Source organism: Nomascus leucogenys, chromosome 4 (assembly GCF_006542625.1).
Source record: "Nomascus leucogenys isolate Asia chromosome 4, Asia_NLE_v1, whole genome shotgun sequence".
Taxonomy (NCBI): domain Eukaryota; kingdom Metazoa; phylum Chordata; class Mammalia; order Primates; family Hylobatidae; genus Nomascus; species Nomascus leucogenys.
The window spans coordinates 13973376-13999632 of record NC_044384.1 but is presented as its reverse complement, the minus strand read 5'-3'; the positions used below and the strand labels follow the sequence as shown (position 1 = coordinate 13999632).

The 26257-nt window shown below is 36.2% G+C and overlaps 1 protein-coding gene across 2 annotated transcripts in view; it reads left to right on the top strand.

Moving 5' to 3' along the window:
• The first annotated feature begins 451 nt into the window (after nucleotides 1-451).
• Nucleotides 452-26257, top strand: part of CDH7 (cadherin 7) — a 130075-nt gene continuing 104269 nt past the window's right edge. The window contains exons 1-2 of one of the 2 annotated variants that reach the window (XM_003264322.3): nucleotides 452-1012; nucleotides 12186-12591. In XM_003264322.3, coding sequence (XP_003264370.1) covers nucleotides 12382-12591 — 210 coding nt within the window. In that variant the 5' untranslated portion in view covers nucleotides 452-1012; nucleotides 12186-12381. Of the gene's footprint in view, nucleotides 1013-1654; nucleotides 1815-12185; nucleotides 12592-26257 lie in introns of those variants that run through there. The other variant, XM_030810289.1, reaches the window with a different exon arrangement.

Below are 26257 nucleotides of genomic sequence, written 5' to 3'. Positions count from 1 at the left end.
CCTCTGTCCCGCACTGCGAGTAAATCATACACTTTGGAAGTTTAGCATTAGAGAGCCCAGCAGGGGAGAAAATTGTCTGCAAGTTTAAAAAAAAAAAAAAAAAAAAAGTAGAACTAGGGCAGTCTGAGGAGATTGAAAGGGCAAAACTATCAAGCAAGAAAACTGTAAGTTCTGATTAGTTTTATGACTTTGCTTTCATGCCTCAGGAGCTCAATTGATCACGGCTTTCACGACAGGCAAAGGTGGGTGTTGGGGGGGCAGCTTGCAAATACCCTCAAAACTCTCCTCCAGCTCCGTGCTTTCAGATGCAAATGCCTCGCGGAGAGATGGATGGGCTGCAGCCCCTCCTACTTTCACCCCTCTTCTTTATTTTCCTGCGAAGGAATCCATCTGTACAGATCCGCCAGGCGGGAGGTGGAGGAGGGTGCGCGAGGGTGCGCGCGTGTGTGTGTGCGCGCGTGGCGGCCGAGGGGCTCCGTCTTCGCGTTCTTTTCCAGTAGCCCCCACCGGGTCTCCCGGAGGCGCGGAAGTCTCAGCGGCTCCCCGGGCCGGCCTCCGACGGCGCTGACAGCGGGCGCCCGCCGCCCACCGTCTTCGCCCTCTTCCCCTCCCTCTTCGGCCCGGGCTCTGGCGCGCTCTCCCCTCCTCTCCCGCGCGCCCTCTCGCCCTCTCTCCGGCCGCGCGCTCCCGCTGGCCCCGGACCCTGCGTCTCAGCCGCCGGGGCGAGCCGGAGGGGCCCCTCGCAGCGAGCAGTCGCAACGGGCCCCCGGCGCCCGAGGCCGGGGCAGGGTCCCCGCGCACCGCGGAGTGGGCTGTGATTGGAGGAGGAGCCCGTGCCGGGCGGGCCCGAGCGGGTGTCGAGCCGGTGCCTCCAGTCTGCCCCGCGCGCGGAGCTGCGCGCACTGGGTCCCCAAGAGCCCGCGGGCGCCCGGCAGCCTAGCGCAGGTCCTTTCGGATGCACACGCCCGGGTCCCTGGCGTCTGACGCCGCGGGGAGGCCAGCGAGGCCCCAGGTGAGTGTGTCTGCCTGCGCGGGGCTGGGGAGGCGCCGCTGGGCAGATGTGCGCCCTTGCTGTTCGCGTTTGGAAGCAGGACTAATCAGTGAGCGGAGAGCGGGCGGGGATGTCCGTGCGGAGTTTCCCTTGGCGTCCCCAAGTTACTGCGTGTTGCCGTGAGATGTGGCTCTGCAAGGCAGGACAGGCTTGTGGACGGAGCCGGGGGCGTTTGGCCCGGAAAGCCGGTGTTGACAGACACCAGGTGCGACACGAGGAGTAGTTGTTGAGGGTAAGAGCAAATCCCGGCACTCTCCAGGTGCAGCGGCAAACATGGGCAGGCTGGAGCACTCTCCTCAAAGAGGAACACAAGCAGGCTCCTCCCTCAACCTCGGACTGGTGGGGGCACAACTCCGTGCCGGCTGTGCCGCCGGGTTCTGCAGAGGTCTGAGGCTGGAAGGGGGTATGCGCCGCTGTGGGCAGGAGTCCTTTGAACCATCCGCTCTAGACACCTTTTACCATTCGTGAAGGTGGAGCTCACCTCAGGGTGCTTTGCTTTTTTCCCCTGCAATTAGTATTCTGCTGATCTGGTTCATCTGCATCCTGCATCCCCTCTGCCTGGCAGTACCTTAAGTGTGCGCTGGGAAAAGGGCGCCCTGCTTCTCTGAATGCGTGGTGGACTTCTTCATGGGTGCACATGGTACACTGCTAGTTGCTGGTATTCAACCTTCCAGTGTGGATTAATGAAAAAAGACCCGTTATTCTGTACCGCTTCACGTTTTAGATCGTTAACCCTACGGATTTCTTAAATGTCATAGTTCAGGTGAGTAAAGATTGGCAATGAGTTCACCCAGCACTGGGCAAATGGCAAACTATTGAGAAACCATCAAGGATTGGGTATATCAAGGCTTTGGAGATCTGCAAATTGAACCAGGAATGTACTTATAACATCTTTTGCTTTGCAATAAATATCATGTCTCTATTAGATCGTTTATTAAGTGAGACCTTTAAGTAAGACTTGTCCTCATAATTTCTGTAGCTACTAGACAGGTGTTCAGATCATTTTTCATACAGAAGTAGATAAACATAACTTTATACAAAAAATAAGAGAAAAATGTAAGTGACTTGTTAATATATGGCCCTTGCCAAGTGACAAGTATGTATTTTTAAAAGCAGATAACACCTCACACAAAAAAATGTGTATTTTAAGAGTTTAAGAGCAGTAGCAGTCTTTTTCTCAAGGAAAGTTTGCATAGACACAATATCTAAATAGTTTTAAGAGAGTCTTTATAAAGGCAAATTGTTATGGGAGAAAAGAGCTAAGAAAAAAAATTAATTACATTTGAAGCTTTCAGTAACTCACCAAGAATTACTTCTTTCCTAAAGAACTAGTTAGACTTTGGTTTACCTAGGATATTTTCTTGTTCTGTATGTCAACGGGAAATGCATGAAGAATCCTTTTCTTTATTTTTAAGGCTATTTGGAACAGTATGCATTAAAATGCAAAAGAATTGAGGCAGGTAGGAAGACTGGCAACTTTGTGGAAGTCTTGCTTCTCTGTTAGTGTTTAATATGGAGTGGGATAGCAGAGCAATTAGGTAACATCCAACGTTAACAGTCTTATCTGGGAAAGCTAGCCGAGTCTGTCTGAGGAAAGAAAAATAAAGAAAACAATCAGTAGCACAGACCATCACCCTGCTAAAAGCTATTAAGGTTTGCAGCTTTAATAAAAGGGCATTGTGCAGTTACAACGTGAGATATTATTGTAATTAAGGGCTGCAAGAGGTCATTAGAATTGTGTTAACAATCACTTGACAGACTCACAACTCTTCTTAAGTCTACTTTTATTGATTTAATAGCACAGAGCTTTTTCCTTTCTTATAAAAGGATAATTGTAAAGCATCTTTATTACTGCAATTTACCCTTGAATTGACTCTAGTGTTTAGTGTCCAATGAAGAAGAGAGGGTGGAGAGCACGCGGAGTTGGCCACTGTTCAGCCTTCCTTGGCCTAAAAATCAAATGACTGTCTCTCCTGGGCACTGGTTTCTTTACTGGTTTCCCTGTTATTCAGCATTTTGCTTTTTTGATGGCAAAGCTGATATAAACTCCTCAGAGTGTATACTGATATGAGGAAGTGAATACATTTTTGTGTTGAGCAAATGCTTTTTTGTCAGATCTTTCAGAAATAGTTTATAAAATACTAAACTCACAAATTCTGTGCTGTGGATATTTATTGCTGAACGATTACAATCTTCCTGGATTTCATAAGGTTTTACATTTATTGCTTTAATAGCTTGTATCACATCACAGTTCTCCCTCTCTTACACACACACACAAATGTCTTTTACTTGATTGGAAGTCTTCAAAGCCTTAGCTTAAATTGGAAGTTTCAGGAACTTCTAAAATAACTAACATGCATTAGTTGATTGCAAAGGGATTGAGATGGAAGCTTTTTCTTCCTTGGATGAAGGAATCAGATGCTACTTGGTGGGGTGATAAAGGGGAGCTGAGGACAAGGAAAGAAGACATGTGATCAGAGTCTTGTGTGTGACCATCTCCCCAGCATCTGACAAGCATAGCAGATCTAGCTGTAACCAGCAATACACGAGTGCCTCCTCTGGGGATTTGCTGGTTCTGCAGAACGATACCCCTGCAAGCACTTCCCCCTTGTTTTTCTGCAAGTCTCACAGATAAAATTACCAGTGCAAATGAATATGCAGACATCTGTCCATATCTTCATTTCAGATTATAGTATAGATTTTCATTCTGGTAGAATCCCTTTTCTGCTGTTTTGCAAAGTGTTTATTGAAACCTGATGACTTTTATTGAAGTCACATAAATCACACGTGGCACAAGGTAAATACAAGGGCAAATTAAAAATTATAGTTGATACAGCTAAGATTTCTTGTAAGAATAAATTATAAAAAACTCTCTGAATATAATTTTACCATTTTGTTATTACATAAATAACTCAGAAAGATTGTGCCTTGTTACTTTGTTTACTTTTTAATTTACAAATGTTTCTTCTAGTTAATAATAAACTCTTGTTTCGTCTTTTTAAAAATTCCTTTCACCCATGGAAGAGGTTGTGCTTAGTTGAAATTGAGTCTGTAATCCACTCTGAAGTTTTCTTTCTGTGTTTGATAACCAGATGCACACTACAGGCTATGTGATTCATTTCCAGGGCCCCTGCCTGCATATTTAGGCCAGTTAACAGTAGGAGGTTGAGGTCTGTGGTTGTAATGTTATCTGGCCCAGGGAGCTAATGGATTTGATCACAGTTTCTTTACGTGAGAAGTCACATATCACAGAGAGTCCCTAGCCTCACTAATTAAAATGTAAAAAATTATACCTTTTAAGTACAAAAGAGAGGGCTCTTTCATCAGAATTAAAATTATTGAATGTAATGTTAAACTTTAAATGGTATACAGATGAAACAAATTTATGTTAGTATATTACTATACTGGAAACTGAAGATAGCAACATTAAGTTTAGGATGATTATAATGGGAATATCAGCAGCAAGCAGTCATCTCAAAATATAGGACTTATATCACCAACCAAAAGGGTACAATAGGAATGATACTTATTTTGCCAAACAAAATGGCCCCATATATATAGAGTTTTATATCCTAATATACTGTCCTGAGTTGGTACCCTATTTCTACAATGTTCACTGAGCTGTTGTTTAAATTTCAGTGGAAATAGTTAGCTACCTTGTGTCATAATGTAGTAGGAAATTATTTTTGGATTCCAGAGTTGTTTAGAAGGGAAAAAGCTATTTTAAATTTGGATACAGCTCACTCTTCATTTTTTTGTAAGATAGAAACACACAACCCTAGACAATAGGTTCCTTCACCCTTTCTTCTTAGTCTGCATTCTCTGCCCTTCTGAATGATAATTATGATTACCATTACCTACTTAGAAAATTAAAACTTATGGTCATATAAAAATTTAACTACAGTCAAATCTACTTTGTTTGGCTTTTAGGAAAGATGACAAGTTCCAAAGATCACACATTGCAAAAGCACTTATTACCAGAATGAGCAATTTTTAACAAATACTTTAAAATACTCATTACATACAGTTATGCAATGGATATTGGATCAGTACCTAGCTGTGTGACCTTGGGCATTTCACTGGGAATTTGTAGATTTCCATTATGTTCAAAGTAAAGAAAGGGCTACTTTGGTTTTTCTAACGTCTATTGCAGTTCAAACATGTCATCTATCTGTGGTTCCACCACTTTGGGAATCTTCAAACTTAAAGCAACAATGAATAAGTACTATCCTTTACACAAAGCAGACTACTCTAACTTTGTGGACTGGGTTAAATCACAGGGAGGACCTCAGTGGTAACAGGTGGCAGCTGTACTGGGGACACAAGAGCAAATGAAAGTCTTCAGAGAAGACAGTGGATGAATCAGGAGGCAGTCTCTTCATTGAATTTAAATAAAACCGTTAAATATCCAAGGAATTCCTAAAAAGAAACAGACTTCTCCTAGACTATACAAAACAAACAAAAAAAACAAAAACAAAAAAAAGCTAGTAAATAGAAGGTTCATCTTAAAACAATGGTAATATGTTGCATAGTTCTCTTGCTGTGGAATGGTGTAATTTCCACTTTTAAACATGTACATCTTTCACCCTGCTTAAAGATTCCTTAAAAACATGCTGCTGCCTAAATGTAGTTCAACCTTAAAGCAATCTTGGAAATGACAGTTTCCCCCCAATAGGTCAACAAGATTTTTTCTATTTTGTTGCTATTATTCCAACTGTGATTTCTTGTACTGTTATGTTTAATAGGTCAGCCAACAAAATGTGTCAGGGAATATCAGTTGGATTCTGGAGGTGTTTGTCAGACAACCATTATGGATTTTTCTGATTCTTGTGGATTATTCTATTAAGTACACTGACAGTCCTCAAATGTCATTCCTACAATTGTTTTTCTAGAAAATGCAAATAATTGAATTTAGTTTTGGACTATCATTCTCCATCTAGTCATAAACTATACCAATTTTTAAAAGAGAGGCATGACTTCTTTAAATCAGCATTACCAATTGATAGTAAGCTGTGTGTTAGTGGGTTATATATTAAGTATATTTCAAAACAGTTTCAGAAGACCTGCATCTGAGGCAGACTCCAGATGGCAGAGAGCATGAGCTGCTGCTCCTTGCCTAGAATTTAAAGAAATTTTGGTGGAATGTGGTCTTTAATTGTGATAAGCCATTGCTTATTTATATTGGACAGCAACAAACACATTCCAGTTCAACTTTAAGTGCCACAAAACCAAAAATAGTCCTATATTTCCTTTTAGTATAGCTGATAGTTATATATCATAGCACATATTATTTCCAGAAAGCATACAGCACTGTGTACTTTTTACAAAAGGAGTCTAGAACATATGAATTAATTGGCAGTTAGCCATGTTTTTAAAACTACTCTTGTGGTGATATATTAGTGTGCAATGGCTGAATATGATGTATACTTGTTATGTTTTTAGCATGTTGACTTTGAATGGAACAGGTTCTGGAAGACTTGCAATTTTGCTGATTAGTAATTGATATGCTAATGCATGACAGTGTTTTTTTTTTTTTTTTTTTTTTTTTTTTGCATGAAAGGACCTTTAGTCATTGTTTATAAGTTTGAAAACACCGTTTGATTAAGAGCACGATAGTCACTTGATCTGTTAAAAGTGGTTTCCTAGAGATGTCAAGTGGAGTAGAAATTCCAAGAAAACTTTATAGTAATGAATTTGTTTTGGTAAAATAACATTAGCTGTTAAAGTTAAATGGATAATAAACAGTCTACTTGGAACTAATACACTGCCACTTAGTTTAACAAAAATAATTGGAACAAAATGGTAGCATGATCAAGTGATTTCATATCAGATGATGTTGATTTAGCAAATACTGCTTAAGGGATTTTTACCTCTTCTTTTTTCTTTTTGCTTCAGTCTGTTCAAAATATATTTTTCAGTGTTGTATTTTATATTCTGATGATTAAGTTATGCTCTGTTAGGCTCATCACAGTACTACTTGTGGTTATTTTCATGTATTTCAGCTTGTAAAACATGGAAAAATATTATAAATTGTTTTTTAAAACACAAGTTTTAACCTTAAGATATCAAACAAAAACATTCTAAATCTTCTTCAGTTTTTTTTTTTGTTTCAGATTAATCATTTGTCCAGTAGCCATCACTACTACTCCCTGAGACACCTGTGATTTACCTCTGTGCCATTTTCTCCTCAGATATAACCTGTTCTTGTTTTTCTCTTCAGAAATGTTCCAATGTCCAAAAGTTTATACAGACCTGTAGACTTTCCTTCAACTGTATGTCCATTTATATTTATATATATATTTTTTTTTTCTGCACTTTTTAAAAGAACTAGTAATAGTGAAGAGGTCAGCTCTCCAAACCACATGCATGGATGCAGATTACTCATTTTTTCTTGACATGAGTCTTGTTTTTAACTCCTGTATATGAAACTCAGATAGGAAAGGAGGTGGAAGACAGAGAGAAGATAAACAACATAGACTTCTAAAGAGAGATGCAGTGTTTTTGCTTTAGGCACAGATTTGTGAGGCAATATTTAATCCATTGTGAAAAGTCAGCAATTTGTTACTGACTCTGTACTCAAGTTCATTTAAATGTAATAAAAGTTATTGTGGTATCTTTCTACATGTTGACATTTGTGAGAAGATAAAAAGCCTTATAAAGAGGTTATACAGTATGTGAGAAAAATCTCAAGTTTAAGTTTGGATTACTTCTGGTTGACAACCACAAAGAACTACAGGCTTCTTAAAATAATGCTTCAGAGCCCTTATTTCTTTCATGATACCCAGATCAGGACAGAATGAAATCAGTGGAACTGCTATACTCGCCTTTCTCTTGAAATTGAGATTTGATTGAAAAGGAAGGCAAACATTTGTGAAAGACTGATAAGGAAAGGTGGCACCTGACCTGAGGCCATGCGACTCTTCCGCTGCTATAGAGGGCATATGTTCCTGGCAGAGTTGATTACTGCCAAAAATACTGGGGAACACATTATGAAACATCCTCACTTCAGATCACAATGGTTCACACACTGTTTTCTGATTTTCCAAGTGCATTCCACAAAGAGTATAACAGAGACATTTATCTCAAAAAAGAAAATTTCATCCTCTGATAATATACACAATGCCAGTTAAATATCCTTGTGCACTCTGGTAGAACTTGGATCAAGGTAAAGACAATTTAGCTCAAGAGGTTGGCAAATACTTCAAATATTGCAGAGAAATAGAATGGAATTTCCTTGAAAGTGATTGTGACTTATAAACATGGTTGACTTACCAAGGAATTTGTGTCTTGACTTGTTGTATGGTTAACTTTTCATATTAAAAAATGAGGTTGATCATAATGAAAATGAGTATGTGTAAATGGTTTCCAAATGTCAATTATGTGCCTACTTCAGTCTTAGATACTACAGATACGACAAGGTGGATCTCCTTCTTCGTCAAGGTTTATGTTTATACTAGGTGCTTTTAAAAACACTTGATTAAAATGAGTTGCACAATTATCAAGTATCTTCCCTTCACAGACATTATTTCAATGACTTTAATGTCACCCATGCCATGTTCTGTAACTCTCTTCTTTTATATGTTCTAGCTAATTCAATAAATCCCCAGTCATGTTGAATGGAAAAGAAAGAATCTTCAAGAGCAAGAAGAGTACATTAAATAGCTCTTCTTAAAGTGAATGTTGCATTTTATAAGCAAGTCAAATGTTTCTTTTACATTCCTATAACTTCCTAACTTCCTTAAATTTCTCTGCCCATTATCTTTTTTGTTTTTGGAGACGGAATCTCACTCTATCACCCAGGCTAGAGTGCAGTGGCGTCATCTCAGCTCCCTGCAACCTCCACCTCCCGAGTTTAAGCGATTCTACTGCCTCAGCCCCCCGAGTAGCTGGGATTACAGGCACGTGGCACCACGCCAAGCTATTTTTTTTTTTTTTTTAATTTTTAGTAGAGACAGGGTTTCACCGTGTTAGCCAGGATGGTCTCGGTCTCCTGACCTTGTGATTTTCCCTCCTCGGTCTCCCAAAGTGCTGGGATTACAGGCATGAGCCACCACGCCCGGCCCCCATTATCTTTTATTATTAACAATATATATTTTATCACAGCTTTAAAAGAGCTAACAAAATCAATTTTATGTAATTGTCAAAAAGTAGAAAAGTAAGACCTGAAAAAAAAAGCAGACTTTTATGAGATAATTGAGTTCAGCTCCTTCATTTTGCAAATGTGGAAAATAAAATCCCAGAGCAATCCAAGGTCATACAGAAAGTGGTGGAGCTTGTAGGACAATGAGTCCTGTGATCTTATCCCTAGTCCAGACTGTGTGCTTTGTTCCTCATCAGTAAACACCTAGTGAACTAAAATAAATTTCTCCAGTTCTGATATTTGTGTTTGATTTCTAAAAAATTACAGAAGGCATGCCTTTAAGAAATAAAGAATTATACATATATATAGTACTTTGGCGCCTTTGTATTCATCTTGATTTTTTGATTTATGACCATATGGTTCTCTGGAACCAACTACAACTATCAAAATGCTTTCACTTGGTGTAAGAGTTGTCTAAAACATTTGAATATAGATAACATTCGAATGAAAACTAACATCAACCCATAAACTAATTTTAACATAGCCAGTTTCAAACTAAAAAATATGATAATAATCCCAAGAACTTTTTAAAAATACATTTTTGATTGCCAGGCACTATTTTTGGCATCTCATGATTTGCTCATTTAATCCTATGAAGTAGATGCCATTATTATCATCTTTGTTTTATAGATGAGAGACTTAAGGTTTTATCTCTGGAACTTCTTAGTATTTAACTTATTCAAGATTACGTAGTTAAGACATGACTGGCCCAGAATTTGAATATTTATCCGATGCAGACACCAGCAGTCTTTACTGGTAACTAACTCCTCAAGTATTGAATTCCAAAAGCTCATTTGCCGTTTAGGTTTTTAGAAGTTGGATGTATTGTCACTCTCTGAAACAATGTTACCACATCCACTCAATCCATACAGTAGCCTAAATGGTGTAATTTTGCTCTATTGCATCTAAAAATATATATTATATGGAGCCAAAGTGTTTATGTCATTGCCTTTAAGAGAGAATTCATTCTCTTGAGTAGTGAAACTGGAACTGTTCTATGGCCACAGACTTCACATGCTTGTTTCAGCCACCTGACCAGAGCTCTAAACCATCCCTCCCCATCCCCAGGAGACTGGCTTACCACTAGATGAAGGAAGAAGCTACATGACTTTGCCCCTTCCCATACTGTCAGCCATTCCTACTGAAGACCACTCTTCACGATTCTCATCTCATCACTGGACTAATCCCTACACTAGTGCATCATGTCCAGATCAAAGTTTAAGCACCTCCCTGCCTTTTTAAACTGTAGGAAGCATGCCTTTCAGGTGGGTTAGTCAGACCTACCTACAATAAACTTTCAACTTAATTAAGGAGCCTACATTGGAACATCATGGCATGATCCCAAGTTACTTGTTGTTTGTAAGTCAAAGGCTAGAACAACTGGCCCTCTAGGGTGGTTTCTAAATGGAATAAATTTATTTTTGATCCTTGGATAGGATATCTGGATTTGGGGAGATTGTGTTCTCTGCACAGGGTGCAGTTAAGAGTTACCATCCTGGTGGCTCTCAGGTACAGTAATTAGATGAGCATTGGATTTTTCTTAAATGCCCTCTGGAATATCAAAACTTTATAGATATATATGTTTAAATGTATGCATTCATTTTAACAGTTCATTGCACAAAGTCATTGGAACCTGTTTTTTCTAGTTGTGTGAACTATAAATTTGTACGTATGTATATATTTGTTTCACATTTCTTTTACTACATATAGTATTTTCTTAAGAAATTTGACTATCAAAAATTTTTTTTATTGCATAACAGACACTCCTCTGACAGAAGGGACAGGTAGAAAGACTGAAAAGCTTATGAGGATAGTGCATTTTCTGCCTTAATAGGAGACATCTTTTGGCTTTATGTTCTCAACACTATATTTTTCTCCTCTTCCTCAAAAAAAAAAAAAAAAACCCAGAAATAGGCAAATGATACTTCTTTGCCTTAATCGTTCTACTGTTGATTTATTTATACGAAGCAAAATGAATTCATAAACCAAAGTGCAACATGGTGATTAAAGTGAGGACTTTATCATAAATTCTCATTCCTTTGTGTTTTAGGGGTATGTTCGAAAGTTTGTTTTGTAACTGATTTTATCTCTTGCATAATCAGAATTCTGTAACTGAAATAAATAGACATTAGAATAAAAGGGCTTTTCCATGCTTCTGCTAAAGCACCTCCTGGGTGCATGCCAGCAATGAATGGGCCTCACAAATACAGCTGTTTTCTCACTCTTCTGTTGATCAACATAATTCAATTCTATAAATGTTTATGTAGGGAGTCCCACTATGCACAACTCATGCTGCAAGATGCTCAATAAATAATTGTAAAATAGCAAATAACCGCAATGCAATAGCATAACCTAACATGCTACACAGCATACATGACAGTAAGTTCGAAGAGTGGAAAATGGAAACTACTGAGCTTTTCAGCTGATCACAATCAAATCAGAACACATCAAAACCAGCTGGTGTTCTGTGACTCAGAATCAATCAACCAGTTTTGCATCACCTCATACTTCTTTATTTCTCTTTACAGTTTCACAGAAGAGATTTAAACCAGCATATGTCCTTCCCATTTGGTTAAATTTCTGCTTTGAGTTGCTTTGCTTTCACATTCTAATACCAGCGAACGAAAATCATTGTAATATAAAAGAAAAAAAAGCTAACATTAAAATGATTTTTAAAATGATGCCGGTACATTTGTGTAAAATAAACCATATGCTCTAATAAAATGCCCTAGAAGAAAAGTGATATTTTAAAGTAGTGTTATGAAATGAAGATAATTCTGCATCAGCTGTATTTATGTAATTCACAAATATATCAATGTGTATTATAATTTTCTAAGTATATAATTAATATTTTAATTACACAAATTATGATATTTGTATAATCTTAGGAAATTTGTATAGTCTTAGGAAAATCAATAGTAGGTTAGTCAATGAATGCTAAATATTATTATGTGTTTTGGTTCCTGACACCAGCTCTTCTCTTTGTTCTGATAGGTACTTATTGCACCATTCTTTGGCGAAGGCTATTCAGCAGTGGTGACCTCTTCCAATCCAACACTCTACAAATTATTATCTCTGGATTCCCAGCTGACACCCTGCCGGAGGCAAGAGCTACTAAGCCAACTGGAACTGTGCCTTTTCTCTTGTCAAGGTTTTTTTCTTACACAGGAAAAAGAAAGAAAAAAAAAAGATGAAGTTGGGCAAAGTGGAGTTCTGCCATTTTCTTCAGCTAATACCTCTTTTCCTGTGTTTTTCTGGGATGAGTCAAGCAGAACTCTCAAGGTCCAGATCAAAGCCCTATTTCCAATCAGGGAAGTCCCGGACCAAGCGCAGCTGGGTGTGGAATCAGTTCTTTGTGCTGGAGGAATACATGGGTTCAGACCCCCTCTATGTAGGAAAGGTAGGGTATTGTGACCTTTCAAAGTTGTAAATGATTATTGTCCATGTCTGTGGTTGGATGAAAAACTGCTATATATATATATATATATATATATATATATATATATATATAAAATTTATTTTTTGCTATGGGGATGGTAAACACAAGACATCATTTCTATGAAAGAGTTTATGAAGGTTTTTGGCGATAGTCACTGCGAAGTTGAAATCAAGGTATAATATTCATTACAGTGAAGCTGTATATTAGGGAATGATGCTTCATTCTTAGAAACAGATGAGGATTCTACAGAGGCCTAGTTTACTATGGTCATAACACACTGATAAAACTGTCATTACCAAAGTAGAACAAGACTATTCATAAAAAATGAAGAGTAGTAGGTTCTTATAACCAGTTTATAACCAGTTGGTTTCAGTTGCTGCTTTTGGGGTATTGTGAAAATGATGTCCAGACTAATATTAATACTTGGGTATCCTCCCCTGATACTTGCAGTGGAAAAACTGCAAAGTGAAACTATTGACCCTAATGTTTCTAAATTATGAACAATTTAAACCCACTTTTCTTAGCAGTCTTGTTTTGATAGGTGTGAGAGTGTGTGTGTGTGTGTGTGTGTGTGTGTGTGTGTGTGTGTGTGTGTGTGTTAGGTTGCTTTAAACATTTTCCTTTGGATTAAAAATGATCATGGACAGAAGTCAGTTAGAAATGATGTTAGACAAGTGATGGACAGTTCATGGTGCATTTATTGGGTGACCAAGTGTTAGCTAGACGGACATTTTGTTTTTCACAGTTTCCTTCTGTCTGAATATTTGAGAAGGAGATTTTCATTGGAGAGCTTCCTGAACCAAAAGATGCTTCTAGAAAGCATGGCCTTCTCTCTGCCATTTGGCATATCATGTTCCCAGTTCCTAGTCTACTTCTGGTTCAATTATTTTAATATTTTTAAAGGCCTACTGAATTTCTCAATTTGGTACTGAGTACTGGTGAAGGTTTTCTAAATAGGGTATATTAGCACGAAATCTGTGCCTCTGTATTTTTACGCTTCACTCTGTCAGTTTTATATTTGTCTTCCTGGTAAAATGAGGCATAGCTACCTAATGAGTTTATCTATAAATCAATTTTTCAACTTTAAAAGATAGAGGAATAATCTTGGTGATTTACTCCATGGGTCCTTTTTTCGTTTGATCACACCTTAAGTAAGGGCCAAAATTACGTTTGTTGATGAGCATCTACATCAATCAAGGTAATTTGTATTATATTTATTATTTCATTTTAATGTCTCTATATTTTATAAATATTGACTTTTACTGCCTTGTAAACAAAAGGACGTTAATAAGTTAAAGGTTTCTAGAGATGTGAATTAGGATGTTTTTTTCTGGTCCAGTTACAGCATTTTCCTACCTAAGTTTATGTAAATACAGAGGTGTTTTGTGTACAAATATATTTTTTATAGCCATTCTACCAGTAACACCATCATATTTACTGTACATATATATGCTAAATTTCTGTCTCACTCTCTTTTTACTTGTTTTCTTATAAAGAAATTGAGAGGAGTAACCGTAATGATTAGGATTTGATTAGGAAACTAGCTCTTAATTTCATTCATTTTTAATGGACATTTAACAGTCATCCAATTTTCTTAAATGGACAGATCTATACTATTCAAGTAATGTATAAAAGGAAGTAATAGTTATTAAGCAAAATCATATTTTGTGACAATGTAAAATTTTTTAAAAGCAGCAAAACTGTTTCCAAAGTAAATGCCATTTAATTTGGTATTAAATAGAGTTGCTTGGGCGAAGTTGACATTTTAAAAACCAATATAGTTTTAAAATTTAAATGCCCTTCTTTTGAATTTCACAAACTTCCCATAATAATTCAGAATGCTTATTCCATAAAACTCCTATAAGTCAATTTAAAATTATGAAGAGGTATGTCCCTATGTTACTTAAATTCCATATGCAAACAAAGTTGTTGGGCAAAGGTGTTATTTTTCTAAGAGAAATTGTGTAGTTTCTTGATTAGGTAACAAGAAATATTATGTACTTCCCTTTCAACTAATCAAAGAAGGTCACTTACATTTACATGGCAGAAGTTAGTTCGTGTTTATCTTTTGCGTGCTGTACATTGGTAGTTCAATATCGCCTTTCATAGTAAATTGTCCAGGATGGAAATGGATTTAATTTTTTTAAAAACTGACTAAAATACAGAAAAAGGGCTGTAACATAATTTGAGATGGAAGGAGAATTTGTACACAAGAGAGACAAATGCAAGGCTTTACAGGAACAATTTAAATATATCCTTGGGAAAAAATGGCAGAGAACTTGAGTACTATAGATTTTATATTTGAGATGATGAAATGATTCTTTTTATTGATAATTTGGTGGTCTGAATAAGCAGAGATATAACAATAACTTTGACTTAAGTTCATTTTTTATTAGTTGGGTAAATAGACACATTTTCTTTTCCTTTTTTCTTTTTTTTTTTTTTTTTTTTCAGTTTTGGGAGTTGATGTCTATGCCCAGGAATGTTTATAGGACAGAAAGAAATAAAAATTATAGAAGAAGATGTGAAGAAATGGCTGGGCAGATAATCATAGAAAGAAAAGAAAGAACCTAATTAATCAGTGCTTTTCACAGATGTATATTCAACCTAGGCTAGTTAAATGGTCACGCTCTTAGTCATCCTAACACAGTCTAGCTATTTGGGTAATTTGGAAAATAGAAGTGATGACGTCGATACATTTTGTACCTTAACTTGATCACATAATGGATAACTACCGTATGTGTCAAATTGACATCATTTTTATTTTCTTGCTCTATCACTTTCTACTAGTTGTATAACTTGGGGGCAAATTGCCTAATATCATTAAGTTTTAGTTTTCTAATCTATAAAATAGAAAAATGGTATCTACAATTCAATTCTGTTACTGAATAAATCTGATTAAAGTATTTATGGCCTACATTCAATTACTCTGGACATTATTATATTTTATATTTCATTACATATTAATTATAAATTAACTTAGTTATGGATCATCTATTTTGTTACACGTCAAATGTTATCTGTGTGATTCCTCAGATGAAAGCCGGTATTATTTTATGTTCTAATAGTGTTTATATTTATTCCAGTTAATTATAGGAACGTCTGTTTTGGGGGTGCTTAATAATGCAGCTTTTAGAAATTATTTATATACAATTAAACTATGGCAGAGATATAATTAGTGGGTAAAAAATTCACAGAAATTATATCTGTGAGTCTTTTAAGACTTTCAAATTTCGAGTCCATGTTAATGGCAGGTGACCAGCAAGATCAATTAAATGACTCTTCAGTCAATAAAATTTGGTCATTTAAGACATTGAAGATAATGAGGCTACGATATGGCTTTCAAGCATATTATTTTAGGTAGTTTACTGAGTTGGTTTTTACCTATGATAACCAAAGACCAAAGTAGAACATTCTGTTGAATGGGACCAGGAGTGCTTCTAGAACCCTTACTCAGGAACTACCCAGGCACAGACTTCTGGGCTATGCTAGACTCCGATGGTGCAGCCTTTATTATTAGCTTCCCATCATTTTCTTGTGAAATAAGTTGATAAATGTATAGACTTAAGGAAGGAGTCCTTGGATGTTACTCTGAGTTCTGTTTTAATCAATTTCTTGTGAAATAAGTTGATAAATGTATAGACTTAAGGAAAGAGTCCTTGGATGTTACTCTGAGTTCTGTTTTAAAAAATAATAGTGCCCCTTTCCTTACATGTATGTTTTAATTACCATCATGCCTGTTTTCTTGTTTTTATGTGGGGAGAAGGAAGGGGGGTGGATCCTTTCTTTTTTCCTTTTCACTTTATATCACCCCTCCTGTGGCTATTTACAGTACATAGGAGGTCACAGTTTCCACCCATTTCATTGGATCGCACTGCATTTTTTCAGCCCAGTCTTTTAATCACCTTTGCATTACTCACTTAATGTCCTGTAACTATCTGATGTAAAAAAAAAAAAAAAAAAAAAAAAAAAAAATTGCCTACAAAACCACTCAGCCTCTGTTCCAGGTATTGAGTGTTTTTCATCTTTCCTAACCGTAATGGGCTGCCAGCCGATCGCTGTGCCCCAGGCCATTACTTTCACTGAAATGTGTGCTTCGTGCCTCTTCCACAGTTGCTTCCCTAGCTGTTAACATCACTCTTTCTTTTATTTATTTATTTATTTTTTTTTTTTTGCTACTCCCCTTTCTTCCTAACTCATTCAGGGAAAATTGATACCTATTACCCCAGTAGAAATCAAATACATAGAAATGCAGTTTGCAGGATTGGCTTTGCTTTAAATTTAAGCTTACTTGGAAGTGTTGGTGAGCATTTTCAATGCATTTAATTATACCTCAGCAATATCTCTCACCAACAAATTATCTACCTCCTTATATCTAAAGATACATTCAGTGTTCCAAAAAAAAGTTTCATATTGAAAATAGGTTGTGTTTATTTTTAAAAACTTTGGTTACAAATTAGATTCCTTAACTGGAAAATGTTATATTAGATACAGAAAAGGTCAATAATGAATGCCAAGTATGAGCGACAGGAAAGAGCATAGTCATCATAGCAAAATTTACAGGTTATAGATTTTATTGAGAAAAGACAAACAGGAAAAGTGTCCTCTGAAAATGTAGATTGTCTAATGCCAGGTCAACTCTTAGAAGAAAACAAAGACAGTTTATTTTTTCTAGGAATGAGTAGGCACCCCATTTTCATAATAACTTTACAACCAGAGTTAATTTGTAAAGGCGCTTCTTCTCTGTCAGTTTGCTGATAGATGTGTGGAATTCCTGGTGATTTCAAAAGGAATTTGGACACGGATCAGCTCTATCAGATGCACATAAGTTCATATTTTTAGAAATACTTCTTGGCAGTTATATTCAGCTCTTATAATACTCCAATAAACAAATACATTGTTATTTTGGTTTTTTCTTACCATTTGGTAAATAACATGTTAGATTGTGCTACTAAAATGCAGAAACTCACCATTTATTCAGCTTAATATGGCTAATTAACTTAAAAAGTCATCTTAGTTCAGAAATGAAGGTTATAATTACCGAAGGCTTTAACTGTACAGCTAAAAGTTGGACAGAGTGGAAGACTTGCAGTTATATGCCTGATGATAGCCAAACTAGGTACTCTAGATTGGGCTCCACATTTCCTGATTGTCTGTGTATGTTGATCAAAATCATTTAAAAATTCTGCCTTTTTAATGATGTTTGTATTTATGTGCAATCCACTTGCCTCCTATTTTGTGATGAAAGCAGCAAACATTTTCAAATGCAGTCTATATTCGTTGTTTTTTTTTTCTTTTCTTTTCTTTTTTTTTTTTGGTTCTTGTTTTGAGATGGAGTCTTGCTTTCTTACCCAGACTGGCATGTAGTGACGCAATCTCAGCTCACTGCAACCTCCGCCTCCTGGTTCAAGCAATTCTCCTGCCTCAGCCTCCCCAGTATCTGGGACTATAGGCATGTACCACCGCATTTGGATGGTTTTTGTATTTTTAGTAGAGACGAGGGTTTCACCATGTAGGCCAGGCTGGTTTCGAACTCCTGACCTCACGTGATCTGCCCGCCTCGGCCTCCCAAAGTGTATATTAGCTGTGTTTTAACATTGTATTTATATTGAGGTTTTAGGTGCAAAGGACAAGATATAAACTGAAACGATGATTGAGTTTTTTTCTCTGCAAAGTGCACTGTAATTGTTTGGACAAGCTTCATGTGCATTGCTCATAGATACAGAGTCACAGGATCTGCAGCCCTCCGTGACTCACCAGGATACACGACAGAATTAGATAAGCAGCAGGACAGTCACTGAGACTTTGCTGGGTTGAGCATATGTAGGCAAGGACTATATTGGGAGAAATTGGGTCCTCATTGTTTTGTATGATTTGTATTGATTATATGCCTTAGGTTGATTACCTGAAAGAAACGCTAGTTTGTACAAACATGGTTAACATTGTATCCAAGAAAATCTCTTTTGTATGCTGCTAAACCTACCCTCTGTGTTTTCTTTCTCCTTTTCTCTCTTTTTTTTTCAAATATTTATCACATACTTATACTGTGATTGATAATGTGCTAGATAGAAACATTAAAAAATAAACTCTTTCATAAAATTCACAGTCTGGTTGATAAGCCAAGCAGGTAACCCCATGGCAATGGAAAGCAGTAAATTCCAAAACTAACCAACAGCTGTGGAGGTGGTTCCCACAGAGGAAGACTCACAGATCCAAGAACAAACGCTTGCGTGAGGACACCTGGTGCAGCTCTGTGATTTTTGTATCTTTTTAATACAATCTTCAAATCAAAGCAAAAGCAAATTATCTTCTTAGAAAATAGGGCAGAGTTTTCTAAAACTATATTGAGAGAAGCTTTATATAGTAGAAAGATCAGTAAGCAGAAACTCCAGGTTAAAGTAGCAATTTTCTCGTTATTTTAAACACAGCCCTGAAACAGTAAGTTTTGATTTTCTCATCTGTAAAATGTGATCAAATTGGTAAAGTTTTAATCTTTTTTATTTTGAACTAATTTCAAACTTAACTAAGTTGCAAAGTGCTATTCTCTAATCCAGCTTTTGCAAATAGTAATATCTTATGTGACTACAGCAATTATTTAAGCTAGGAAATTAACATCGGTACAATACTATTTACTGATTAACAGCATATATTCAAAATTTGCCAGTTGTTCTAATAAAGTATTAAATACTTGTTTCTGGAAGGAACCAGTTCAATATCACACCTTTCATTATATTTCCCAGTCTGGGATAGTTCCATAGTCTTTCATTGTCATTCTTGACCCATAATTGGGTAGAACATCTTATAATATGGGCCTGTCTCATGTTTCTTCTTAATGCATATGTTTCAGGGAATGTATTTTTGGCAAGTATAAGGCAGAAGTGATGCTTTTCCCTTCTCACTGTATCACGTCAGAAGATAGAGGATGTTGACATGACTCATTCATAATGATGTTGAATTTGATCCCTTGGTTAAGGTGGTGTCTGCCAGGTTCCTTCACGGAATGAACATTATCTGAAAGTTCTAAAATCTTGAAAGAGATATAAAATAACCTAAACTCTCATTACAGATGGGAATAAATACTACTGTTGGTTTGAGGGAAGTGCAAGGGTTGATTCAGTACAATCTGTTGTCCATGTTTAGAATAAGGAGTGTGAGCCAGATTTAAATCTATAAGACAGTTAGGTAATGTTCATAATTTTATGCAGCAATGGACTGTGTTTCTCAAAAATACATCAATTTAAGATGTCAAAGGGCAATTGATTTTGCTTATTTTTTTTTCTGAAACATGCAGTAGTATTCTTTATAGCCCAGAATTGCAAGAAAGTTTTCACTAATATAGAGTTTAAAATAAGAGCTTTCTCCCCACATTGCCTACAAAATCTAAAAAATTGTTTTGCATTGTAAGGTTGGGCCCCAAATACTTAGCCATCATAATTACAAATGAAACATTGCTTTGGAATCATAAACACTTAGAATCCTGTAAGTTAAAGAACTAACACAAGACATTACAATCTGATGTATTACATTTTAATATATTTACGGGGTTGAAATCTAAACAACTCATGGAATTATATTCAATGTTGAAATAAATTAGTAATGACAGTTTCTTCTAATTATTCTTGTTTAAAACTTACATCCCTGTTGCCTAGTCAGTACTTATTTTATTAAATCTTTGGAAAGCCTTGTGAATTAGAAAGGTGATGTTCTTATATGAGAGTTCAAGTAATATATATGTTTGGTAATAAAATAAGTAGAATAATGGAACAGCATTAGAATTATAATTGAGAAAAGCTAGAAGGCATATCAGATGTCTACACTGAATAATTATCATTTTATCAAGTCTTAAAATTTTAGAAGAGTTAGAACTAAAATGAATACTACTCTGTCGTAATACCAACAATCATATTTTGAAGATAGATGTAAGTTCAGTATGTATTTGTCTGTTCTGGTTTCCATAACAAAATATCAGATTAGATAACTTAAACAATAGAAATTTCTTTCTCATTGTTCTGGCTCAGAAGTCCACAATCAAAGTGCCAGCAAAGTCAGTTTCTGGTGAGTGCTCTTTTCTTGGCTTGAGGACAGCACAGCCTTCTCCATGTCCTCACATGGAAGAAGAGAAAAATTTGTTACTCTTTTAATGAGACTATCAGTGTTATGGGATTCAGGTCCCCACCATATAATCTCATTTAACCTTAGTCAACTTGCAAAAGACATACCTACAAATCAGTCACATTGGAAGTTACGGTTTCGGTTTATGAATTTTGAAGGGGGAGGGTCACGACTCAGTTCATAGCAAATACCTAAATTCATTATAATTCATAAGAAATGAACGAATAACAAGTAATTTTTGACAATAATAAGGTAATCTATAGTTTAGTTTTAACAAGTAGAAGTTTACATAGCAATTTCAAAAATGTATTAGAGCCGGACACAGTGGCTTACGCATGTAATCCCAGCATTTTGAGAGGCCGAGGATGTGTGGATCTCTTGAGATCAGGAGTTTGAGACCAGCCTGGCCAACATGGTGAAACCCCGTATCTACTAAAAAAAAAAAAAAAAAAAAAAAAATTAGCTGGAAATCATCGCATGTGCCTGTTGTAATCCCAGCTACTTGAGAGGCTGAGGAAGAAGAATCACTTGAGCCCGAGAGGTGGCGGCTGCAGTGAGCCAAGATCATGCCACTGCACTCCGGCCTGGTCTACAAAGTGAGACTCTGTCTCAAAACAAACAAAAAAAAAAGTATTAGAAATATAGTTTAACCGAAGGTTTAGGAATTTTACCCATGTTTGCTTCAATCAGCTGTAGGTCTCAGGCCAAGGGCCTGAGAATTACCTTCTGTCCTTTTGCCATACAAACAAAAAAAGAGAGCCAAAAGACATTGGGGGAAAACAAAACAGTATGGGGAGGCCATCTCCATTTCTAGTTAGGCTAGAATCTTTGTCTTGTAAGATAAATGCAGAAGAGTAATTTCTCAAGATGGGGCTGTGTTACAGGAATGGTAATTAAAGTACCAGAACCAAATGATTAACATCATTCCAGCAAGTTGTGTGTGTAAACAGTGCAGAATTATCTGATAAGAATGCTTCCCTTAGAATGTTTGCTTATCTCCTTCGTTAAAATGCTGACATGTTTTAAGGTATTTAACTGAAAACACACAATCAAAATTTGGACAACACATACATAATGTTCAACAGATGTGAGTTTGAAAGATTTGTGATGATCACCAGTGAAATTAGTCAAACCATGCTTAAATTAGATTTTTCTGATTTGTGAGTCATTTAAGGGTCCATATTGGAGTGGAATGTGTATGGAGAAGAAAAGATTACACATTCCGCACTTGATTCTTTGAAATGAAGAAGAAATAAGATAAAAATCGGCATTTTCTTTCCCATAAAATGTCTGAGAAACTCAGTTCTGTATTTCTCATCTACTGTATCCCTGACGCAGTTTACATAATTTTCTCAACTGAATCATAAGAGCTGAATTTAGGTGGTTAACTGATATGTTTTGCTTAATCTAGAGAAACAGATACTGGGGAGTTCTAGTCATTGGGATTTGATATAATTATACCTAAGAACATGTAGCCATCAACAGTTAAAAATGATTACCAAAGAAATAGATGAAAATTATCACATTGAAAAATTATCACATTTGTAAAGCTAAAGTCATACATAAGGCTTATACTGAAACAGTCTGTAATGTGGTATAAAAGAAAAGAAACTGCATTATAGGACATAGACGCAACCTTAGAAAAGTGATTTTTACAGTTTAATATCTAATGATGAGATACAGTTTAAAGCTTGCTATTAAAATTAAAAACACGAGCTTTATTACAAAGGCTAAGTTGTCTTCTTGATTGATGATGGAAAATACACATGAGTGAGTGTGGATCCAGGGTTAGGGTCAGAGGAGGAAGCGCATTCTGTTTACGATCCAATTAAGATTTCACAGTGGATATTTACGACCAAAACAATATTCGAATGATTAACATCTTATAATCTATGTATATTTTTCTCAGTGCTGCTCTCTTCACACTGTCTATGGCTTCCAATTTATGTTTAATTTCTCTGTTAACTCTGGGTACATCGATAAAGTCCAGTTTTTCCGTTTTTTACTTAACTTTTAACTTTCTGCTCAACCAGAGCTAAGGCATGTGTGCAAGGAATAGAAAGTTTAAGGAGGAAGGAGTTTAAGCTACCTCAGAGGTTCAACAGTCATACAACAGCTCTTTTTATTATTTTTTCAAGCATCGTCTTGGAATTCACCAAAAAGTATAATTTATATAATTTTGGTCATAAAAGACACATAAATCACATATAATGATTTTATCAAATTATGTAAATGCCTTAAACTTGAATATAAATATTACATGAATATCACATATTTTCACTAAAAAGAAAAAATATATTCTTCTTATTATTGTGTTTTAGTATGAGAATGTCTTGGGCTTTGAAACTCATTTACTTTAGGTTCCTGAATACAGAAATTCTTTGTACAAATCCCTGATGAGTGATCAGGTAGCCTGAGGTCCATCTCTTAGTGGAAGCAGGAATTGTCTTAAAAATACACATTTCAGAGTCACATGATTTGGGTTTGCATACTGGCTCCCTAACTTACAAATAATGCGACTTCAAGCAAACAGCCTATTTCCTCATTTTATTCATTTATAAAATAGGAACAAAAATACTAACCTCACAAGGCTGTTGTACACATAAAAAGAAATACAAATGCACATGAAAGCCTGAAATATGGTATGAAAATATATTTTTAAAAGTTAGTGAGCTTAATGAGGAAAGGGATTGTGTCCAATCCAAGCATAGTATCTGTATGTTCTCAGTGGATGGTTACTGCATGTATGGGAAGCTCATGAAACCATGAGCGTTGCTGTGAGAGGATTTTGAGTTTTAGGATGACACATTTCTAGGAGGTGAAATTACATTTGGCTATTCAAATATTTGAAGGCAACATTTTTACACCCCCAACCCAATTTTAAATGAACACTTAAAAAGATTAAATAATTATTGCTCTCAAGCATTTTGTATGGCATGACTTCTTAAACTGTCTTCTACTTAGCTGGGCTTGCTTCTCAGCATCCTAAAATATGAAGGTCAGCAATGAACCTCAGTAATCTGTGATAATCCATAAGTCAATTCAAAAAATAAAAATCAAGATTTTTATTTCTCTTGATATTCTATCCGTCTATTACTACAAGCCATGATTTTATTATTACTGTTATTAATATTATGATCATCTCTCGAGGAAAACAATCTAAGAAAAAATAGGATTTGAGACTAAATATATATGATTAGAAATAACTAGTGAATACCTTGAAGGAAGCTATAATAAAATGAAACATTTTTATGCCAAAATCTCTCTCTTCAAAAATTATTTTTCTTAAAAAAATGTTAAATGAGAAGCCCAATATCTCTTCTTTCATAGCAAATTCTGTTATTTGCTTTTGCTTACCCTTCCCTTCAGATCTTCCACATTCTTATTTGGTTTTACAAATTAAAACGACCTTTTTCAAATGCTCTCTCCTCCAAGCAGAATGATAGCCTATTGCAGTGGTAATACATTGCACAGCTGTGGGGGCCTGACACTTCATTTTCCATATGGTACTGAATCTGTTGTACCTGAGTCAGCACGATTTCCTCGGGGCTGTCATTGGGAGTGTCTACAGCTATTCTCATATCTCAGACAATGTTGAGAGCCCTAGGTTCCAGGATAGTCTAGTCCAATGGAAAGATGTGGGGCCTGGGAGAAAGAGAGGTCTGGATTTGAATGATGGTTATACCACCCTGATGGTGCAGGATCATGAATATCGCCATCTGTCTAATTCCCGTGACAGTCCTGGCTTTATTTTAAAATCTTCCATAAATCAAGGTGAAGGAAATAAATAATAGCAAAAGAGGCGGGGAAGGGAGAAAAGAGCTAGGTTGTTTGTGGATATCTGGAATGTTCAATGTATGACCCATCCTTCTCTCTCAAAGCAAAGATAGTAAGAAGATTTCAGTTGGTTTCCTAATAAGTACAGTATTGAATATACAGACAGGAAATGAGTGTTGAACCCAGAAAGTTAGGATTTTAGAAAAGTAAGATGGAAAGATGGAAGCTTTTTGTTTTGTTTTCTCACAGAGAATTGAAAGTTACACAGCAATTCCTATGTTGTATGATTGTCTTTGGCTATGTTACCTAACACAGATGGCATAGATAATAATGAATTATGATTATGCCAGTGCATAGAGAGGAAGTTTAGCCTAGTGGTTTTCACTGTGGTGCTGGGTGTGGAAGATATGACTGTGAGTCTCAGCATTGCTATTAACTTTGAAATGGCTCAGCTTTTCTCTGCTTAATTTCTGTAAAATGGGTTTAACAAGAGGTCTCATGTAATACAATTGTTATCAGGACTAAATAAGTTAATACATGTAAAGAACTTCTTGTTTTATATACAGCAAACATTCATTAAGGATTAGTTGTTAACAATAGTGATACATATTTTTATTTTGAAATCAATTGCTACTTTCTATAACTGGCCTAATTCAGGTGTTTTATTTTCAAGCATATTTTTGAAACAACCTGAAGGATAAGGCAGGGATGTCCAATCTTTTGTCTTCCTTGGACCACATTGAAAGAAAAAGAATTGTCTTGGGCCAAACATAAAATACAGTAACACTAATGACAGCTGATGAACTAAAGAAAAAGAAATACATAACGTTTTAAGAAAGTTTATTAATTTGTGCTGGGCTGCATTCAAAGCCATCCTGCGCTAGATGTAGCCTGTGGGCCTTGGGTTGGACAAGTTTGGTCTCAGGAAAAAACAAGGATGAACTCAAGCAAGAGTCATCACATTGGCCACTTGGTGACAACAGACAAGTCCTTTAAATTATCTTTCCTTGTTCTCTCATCTATCAAAAAGGGACTGTTATGCTGGGTATCCCTCCTCCTTAAAGTTGGAGTCAGCTTTGAATCAGATAACTCCTGCTAAAATGCTTTGAAATATAGAAAGTACTAAATGTTAAATAAGAGTTATTTCTGGTGGAGAGAGCAGATAATAGTTATATTTATAAATTATTAGAGTAAGAACAGAATTGGCAACACATACACCCCTTTTGGTAATTATTTATGAGTAATACTTGGGAAATATCTTTTGGCGATTATTGATGAGTGATACATATTATTTTATACTTCATTTTATTTTTGTTTAGAGATGGAGTCTTGTCATTACCTGGGACCACAGATGCACCCCACTGTGCCCAGCAAATAATATTTTATATATACCAGAAACAGTTCCAGGATTTGGCTACTGTTTTAATAGTTTACATATTCAGAATCAAATCAGAATTAAAATTACATAGGACAGCTTTTCAAATCACACATTTGAAGAAAGTACAGAACACACACACACACACACACTGAGAGAGAGAGAGAGAGAGAGAGAGAGAGAGAGAGAGAGAGGAGAGAGAGAAATAGAGAGGGAGAGAGGATTGTTCTATTCTCAAATACTTTTCAAATCCTGAAAGCTGATGAAATTCTTGTGAGTTTCCCAAGAGGTAAGAGATTCTAGTGTCATTAGGATTCTACTGAAGAAAAGTGATGCTTAATGGAACTAGATAAATGAGATTGC